A 7500-nucleotide genomic window follows, 5' to 3' on the forward strand; every position below is an offset into this window, starting at 1 on the left:
TAAATAAAATTATATATTTTTAATACCTGTATCTGGCAATTTGTAAGATTATTCTAAAGAAGGGTAAAATACTGTATTAAATTGAATATAACACAACTCTGGATATAAGATGACCCCTCTTTTTCAACACCAGTGTTTGGATAGTCTATATATTTGTAAGAAAATATCGAAGACAAATAAAATACAAAAATTATTGATCATATTGTTATAGTTATATTTTCAATCACAGAGAAATACCTCAAATGTAAGACAAAAATAATGATTTCGATATAAGTGATATATATAAGTGATATATATATAAGTGTGTGTGTGTGTGTGTGTCGGTGTGTGTGTGTGTGTGTGTGTGTGTGTGTGTGTGTGTGTGTGTGTGTGTCTGCCATGAAAAAAAGCTTTGACTTGCTTAAGGGTTATTTAGCTCTACTTTACGTTTATGAAAAATGACCACTAGTAATAGTTTAGATTTTTTTCTAGTGGCAAAAATGAGTCTTACCTTCGCACTGCCTGCTGACGCTGTTGAACATAAAGCCGCCCCTGCAGTGACAGCGATAGGTGCCCATCATGTTGGTACAGCTGTGGTCGCTGCACACGCTGCCCGTCTGACACTCGTCCACATCTGCATGCAAACAGGAAATGGTACTGACGTTTCCTACAACATTAAACGCAACACCGGACTCATAAAATATAAAGGGGATTTACCTTCACAGTGCGTGCCGTCTGCGCTCAGGTGGTATCCTCGTCCACACGTCACCGTGGTCCTGTGACACCTGTGAGAACCAGGTGTGTTGACGCACGTGTGCCCAGGATGGCAGGGATTCACGAGCACCATGCACTCGTCAATGTCTAAAATGAGGGGATGCATTTTGGTGGCACAGGTCATATTTTGGTACACTTCAAATATGTTGATTACCGATACAGTTGCCGACCGCATCCTGAATAAACCCGGCAGGACACTTCTCCCTCGGGTGGCAGCGGAAGGAACCTTGAGTGTTGGCGCACTCAAATTCCGATCCGCAGTTGTGCGTCGCCAAAGCGCATTCGTCGATATCTGGAATGATAAAAGACGATGATATATAGCACTGGTGCCCTCTTCTCACCTTCGATGCATATTGAATTTTGAAACATTACCTTTGCAGTCGTTGCTGTCGGTGAGCTCGTAGCCGGTGCCACAGCTGGTTTCCCTTTGGCAACGGAACGAGCCCTCTGTGTTGATACACACTTGGCCCAAGACACAATTGTGCATGTCCATCAAGCACTCGTTGATATCTATACAGATTAAAAAAAGCACACAGGCGTGATTAGGTTTGTCTTGTTTATTAAGAAACAATGTGCAAAATGAATATTGAGACTCACCCTTGCAAGTGACGCCATCATATTGTAGTCGATAACCGGCCCGGCACACGCACGTCACACTGTCACTACAATCCTGAGAGCAATTGGAGACTGGAACTGGTGGTGAAACAAATGTGAAGAAGCTATAATGTTTTGAACACAGCATTACTACATCAAGTGGTACCTCGGTTTTTGTACGCACAACTTTTCGTGGGGATTCGATTTACAGTTGTTACACTTGTTTTTCACTGTTTATTGGTTTCATCCATCCATTTTCTAACGCTTGTCCCTCTCGGGGTTGCAGGGGTGCTGGAGCCTATCCCAGCTGCCGTTGGGCGGAAGGCGGGGTACACCCTGGATAAGTCGCCACCTCATCGCAGCGCCAACACAAATAGACAGACAACATTCTCATTCACACACGAGGGCCAATTTAGTGTTGCCAATCAACCTATCACCATACATGATAAATTAATGTCGGCGATGTAGGAATTAATTCAACATAAATCAAACATTTTCATAGCTAGAGCATAAATAAGCTGTTTAAGACCTAATAAATATGTTTTGCAACATTATGAGAGACACCTAGACATGAAATGAGACCCTCTAGTTACCTTTAAACTCTTTTAATCCAATATAGTGGAACCTTGATTTACAAACCTCTCTATTTGCAAACTTTTTGATTTACGAAGTTTTAGATCGAGTCAAATGTGCCTCAGTGCGCAAACTAGGTCTCTGTGTACCAACACCATCCATCCATCCATCCATCCATCCATCTTCTTCCGCTTATCCGAGGTCGGGTCGCGGGGGCAGCAGCTTAAGCAGGGAAGCCCAGACTTCCCTCTCCCCAGCCACTTCGTCCAGCTCCTCCCGGGGGATCCCGAGGCATTCCCAGGCCAGCCGGGAGACATGGTCTTCCCAACGTGTCCTGGGTCTTCCCCGTGGCCTCCTACCGGTCGGACGTGCACTAAACACCTCCCTAGGGAGGCGTTCGGGTGCCATCCTGACCAGATGCCCGAACCACCTCATCTGGCTCCTCTCGATGTGGAGGAGCAGCGGCTTTACTTTGAGCTCCCCCCGGATGGCAGAGCTTCTCACCCTATCTCTAAGGGAGAGCCCCGCCACCCGGCGGAGGAAACTCATTTCGGCCGCTTGTACCCGTGATCTTGTCCTTTCGGTCATAACCCAAAGCTCATGACCATAGGTGAGGATGGGAACGTAGATCGACCGGTAAATTGAGAGCTTTGCCTTCCGGCTCAGCTCCTTCTTCACCACAACGGATCGATACAGCGTCCGCATTACTGAAGACGCCGCACCGATCCGCCTGTCGATCTCACGATCCACTCTTCCCTCACTCGTGAACAAGACTCCGAGGTACTTGAACTCCTCCACTTGGGGCAGGGTCTCCTCCGCAACCCGGAGATGGCACTTCACCCTTTTCCGGGCGAGAACCATGGATTCGGACTTGGAGGTGCTGATTTTCATCCCAGTCGCTTCACACTCAGCTGCGAACCGATCCAGCGAGAGCTGAAGATCCTGGCCAGATGAAGCCATCAGGACCACATCATCTAGCATCATCTGTGTACCAACACATTATTTGTTAATTTTTTATGTTACGCCTGCAAGCAAAAAGCAGTGCTCAGCCTTTTAGTGAGGAGGCAGAGCCCTCCACGTCACTTGCTGCACATTGCTGTACACTACTAGTCAGTCACTACTCAGTGCTTCAGCGTGTGTGCCTTTTTTTCTGTGTTTTTTCGTCTTTTGATAAGTTTTGTACATTTTCCTAACTCAATATGGGTCCTAAAAACTCAACAGCGTGGAAAGGAGGAGGAAATCTCTGTGGAGTTAAAACAAAGCTATTTACGAGGAGTACATTAATGGCGCTCACAAGTATGGAAGAACTGACTAAGCAGGCAAGTTTTAATTGTGATGAGACTGGACTTTTCTGGGAAAAAGTGTCAGAGCAGACATATTTAACAGCAAAGGAGAAGACATTACCTTTTGTTCAGCCCACAAGAGCACAAACATCACCCCCTGCCCCTTCCTTTGCTCTTGTTGTCTACTGCTTTCTCCTAAGCATCTTGCTGATAGTAATGTGGGTGGATTTTACTTTTTTAAATGTTTATTATTATAGCAGTATGTTTGTTCAGGATTTTTGTGATTTCTGATGCTTTGTGAGGGCTCCATTGTGACGTCTGTGTGTGTGTGTGTGTGTGCGCATGTGCCGGCAGAGTAGCGCATACAGCACAATTCAGCTTGTTAATAAAGATACTCCCCTGTTAGGTTTGTTTGATATACAGTACTGTATAACACTTTCTATTATGTTCAAAGTGTACTAACCTTACTAAAATATTCACTTGTCAAGGCTGGAACCTATTATTCATATTCATATTGTTTCTTATAGATACATTTGCTTCACTATATAAACTTTTTCATTTACGAACCCTATTCAAGAACCAATAAATCAAGGTTCCACTGCATGGTAATGCTTCCTGAGACTGAGTCAATCAGGGGCCATGATACTGAACAGCGGACTCTGATAGGTTTGGTCTCCCCTAGTGACAAATACTGCTGTAGTATTTATATATTTAGTTTGTCTAGCATTTGAAAGTGCCTAATTTAGGCCGAAAACATTGTAGAATATTCATTAAACCAATTAAAACTTATCATTATCATTAAATGTAGAAAAAACAAAGTTCATGATTTTTTGTAAGAAGAAAAGGGAGGAAACGATCAAATTGTCAATAAATGGAATTGATATTGAAAGGGTTTCTGAACTTAGATTTTTAGGAGTGATACTGGATGACGGTCTGACATGGAAATCTCATATTGCACATGTATGGAAAAAGATGTCTAAGAGTATTTTTATATTAAATAAGGTAACATATGTGTTAGATTATAGGGCAATGCGCATATTGTATTGTGCACTTATATTGCCATATATCAGCTACTGTGTGGAAGTGTGGGGGAACCCATATAAGAGTAACATAAAGGCATTGTATCAACTACAGAAAAGAGCTATAAGGATTATTGATAAAGTAGATTACTTAGAACACACTAACATATTATTCATTAATTCAGGTTTATTGAAATTACAGGAGCTAGTAAAGTTACAGACATTATGTGTCATGTTTAAGGCTAAAAGCAAAACATTACCAGCAAATTTACAAAAAAATGTTTGTCATCACTTCTGAGAATGAAGAGCATAGAAGAAAAGGTAATTTCCAACATCAGTATTCAAGGACAACTTTAAAACAAATGTGTCTATCAGTGGTGGGGGTTAAACTATGGAATTCTCTTTATGATGAGATAAAAGATTGTAAAAATATATTCCAATTGAAAAAAATATATAAAGACAGAACAATAAAATCATATGGACAGCCATAAGTGTTTACATTTTGCTTTATATTTATTAATTTACTTGTTTTTTGCCTAGTTTTGTATTTGTTTTGTATCATCCCGTGAGTTGTATATTACTTCTTTTGTTTTTTTGTTCGGTTTGTACTTCATGAAGTTTTGCACTTGTGTTTTTTTGTTTTGTTTTGTTTTCGTTATATTTGGATGTAATTGTTGGTTCACATATCATTAAGTAAGACTATGTATTATGTGAAGGGGGCAGGAATATATAAGATTTTTCTTCATCCTGCTCCTTCTCATGCATTGGTGTGTAACGGTGTAACTGAATAATTGTGTTATAATTGTCTATCAAAGATGCACATCAATGAAGGAGATAAATAAAAATGAAAAAAAAATAAATAAATAAATAAAAAATAAAAAAAATATTTATATAAAATTAGCCATATTTTTGAGGGGGGATATTGTGTGGCTGCTAACAAAGGTTTACTTATAAATCTTAGCACAAACAAAAATATTACGGCACATGTTACAGAAAAAACTAAAGGCATTGGTATTTTAAAGTCCCACACAGGTCCCCGAGAGGTACTAAAAATTATTTCTGTTGTCTAGATTGCGCTTCAATATAGACCAAAAAAGGTGCAGCATGTCAACCACATACCAAAACAGCCCAGGTTGGACCCATAGTAAATGTGTCTCCATGGTGACACCTCATTTAAATAAAGCGGTCTGCACCATTTTTGTACTAATTATCAATTGCAGTCTTAGTAGGTCACACACACAAAACATGCCGACTAGTAGTACACATAATTTTATATTTTGTACACACTATTTAGTACTTGGTAGCTTAGTAAGTCAGCTCTAACGTGTGCAGCTAAGAAAGCTGGAGAGGTCAACAATACATACAACTGAACCTAATTATGAAACTATGTTCCTGTCATATTTATTTTCCAAACAAAAGGACCAATGCAGTTAATCCCAAGAAAAAAACATCAAGGAGTCTGTAGAGTAGGCAAGACCAACCTGTGCAGTTGCTGGCGCCCATTGGAAGCGGAGTGGTAATATTCACTGGCACTATTGGGGGAAAAAAAATAATATATATATACATTTTTACAATAGCAGTACCGTTGCGTTAGTATGTTTTTGCACACAGAGTGTGATTTGCAGCAGTGACACTTTTAACATGTGTTGACCACGTGTGGTGACTGCAGCAATCCTCAACAGGTCGCCAAATGGCCCCGTAAATCGCCATTTGGAGAAGTGTCTGCGAGCTTTGATCTCGGTTATCTACTGTCAGTTTGCTCTTGCCATCAGTCTACAACTGAGGCTATAATAAAAGGCACTAAATCATTGTCTTAAGAATGGGCTGAAAAAATTCTTCATAACAAAATTAATTTGATATCGGCCATTATGCACAAATCACCTAAAATGACATCCAGGTAAATGTTAAACAACACATGGAAACCAATATTTTGTATATTAATTAAATAGTGATGGAGGAAGATGCCAGGTGGTAAACATCGTGGTCGTCTACAACCAAGCTTTTGGACTTAAATTTAAAATGTAGTTGAGGGAAACAAATATTTAAAATATATATATATATATAATAAATATACTAAAATACACATTAAAACTACATAATACATACAAAAATATTTCGATATTTCTATATAATTGTGTAACAAATAATTTATATTTAAAAAAAAAAAAAAAAGTATTAATGCATTTGGCGAAATCAACCATTTAAAAATTACTCCAGTACTTAGAAAAAGATCCCAAATTCCAAGATTTAAAAAATTAAGAAACAATATTCTAGCAATATATAAATAATGAAATATTATAAAACAGTTGGATCTAAATATACACAAAAATATACTATCATTCTTTTATAAAACATAAAATGTACCTAAATAGTATAATCCATTGTTCCAAAAAAAATAAATAGATTTTACAACAGTATGAAAGATAGGACAAATACCTAAATGAAATACTATAATATACTGTAGATTAAATAAAATAAATTAATAATCAAATGTTAAAAAATATTAATTAAAAAAACTTTTAAAATATAGGAAACCTATTATAAAATATTTAAATGAAATAGCATAACACTTTTTAAAAAAATAGAACATTAAAAAATTATGAATAATTAAGAGACAATTATCTTGCGATGTAAAAACTATAGTTAGGACTTCATATATTTAAATATACTATAAAATTTATAAAAGAGAAAAAAAATCAAAGAGAAATAATATAGAAGCACCTCGCTGGCGGCAATCATAATCGAGCAATATTATTCTGCAAGGGCAGTCAACGTGTGATCTCATAAAGATACATGTGGACATTATATTTACAAATCCTGCCATATTAAAAGTTATATATCATTTTGTTGGGGCTAATAATCATTGTGTCACACATGCAAAAGTGTGTGTCACCTTCTGCAGTTGGAGATATTTCTTCTGTGGCGTTATTGGCACAGCAGCTTTTGGCAGCGTCTCTGCACTGTTTCCCCATCGAAATGTAAGGCATCCCGCAGCCAGGATCGTGGCGCGCTGACAATATGCCAAACATGCAACAGTCACAGCACATCTAAACACACAAAGCAGATAAGACAATAGATTATAGTAGTACACGATAGGAATTTAATGAAAGATAGTGGGGGGGAAATAGCAATGGTCACCTTGGAGATTTGAGTTTGCCAGGAATCCCCTTGAAAGAAGTAGTGCTCACAGGCCCACTGCTGGCGGGCCATAGAGGTGCCCTTATAACATTGTTGCTGTTCCAGGACACCCACACAACACTGCTCTTGGGCGATTCTGT

At 38.7% G+C, this 7500-nt stretch overlaps 1 protein-coding gene across 1 annotated transcript in view; it reads right to left on the reverse strand.

The window, feature by feature from the left end:
* LOC133661366 (fibulin-1-like) overlaps positions 1-7500 on the reverse strand; it is a 31155-nt gene that overhangs the window by 16283 nt on the left and 7372 nt on the right. Inside the window, exons 3-10 of the mRNA XM_062064526.1 lie at positions 7361-7496; positions 7116-7269; positions 5704-5754; positions 1351-1446; positions 1126-1263; positions 908-1045; positions 697-840; positions 491-613 (exon numbers count right to left, since the gene is read on the reverse strand). Coding sequence (XP_061920510.1) covers positions 491-613; positions 697-840; positions 908-1045; positions 1126-1263; positions 1351-1446; positions 5704-5754; positions 7116-7269; positions 7361-7496 — 980 coding nt within the window. The remainder of the gene's footprint in view (positions 1-490; positions 614-696; positions 841-907; positions 1046-1125; positions 1264-1350; positions 1447-5703; positions 5755-7115; positions 7270-7360; positions 7497-7500) is intronic.

The sequence above is a fragment of the Entelurus aequoreus genome, linkage group LG12 (assembly GCF_033978785.1).
Source record: "Entelurus aequoreus isolate RoL-2023_Sb linkage group LG12, RoL_Eaeq_v1.1, whole genome shotgun sequence".
Lineage (NCBI taxonomy): Eukaryota > Metazoa > Chordata > Actinopteri > Syngnathiformes > Syngnathidae > Entelurus > Entelurus aequoreus.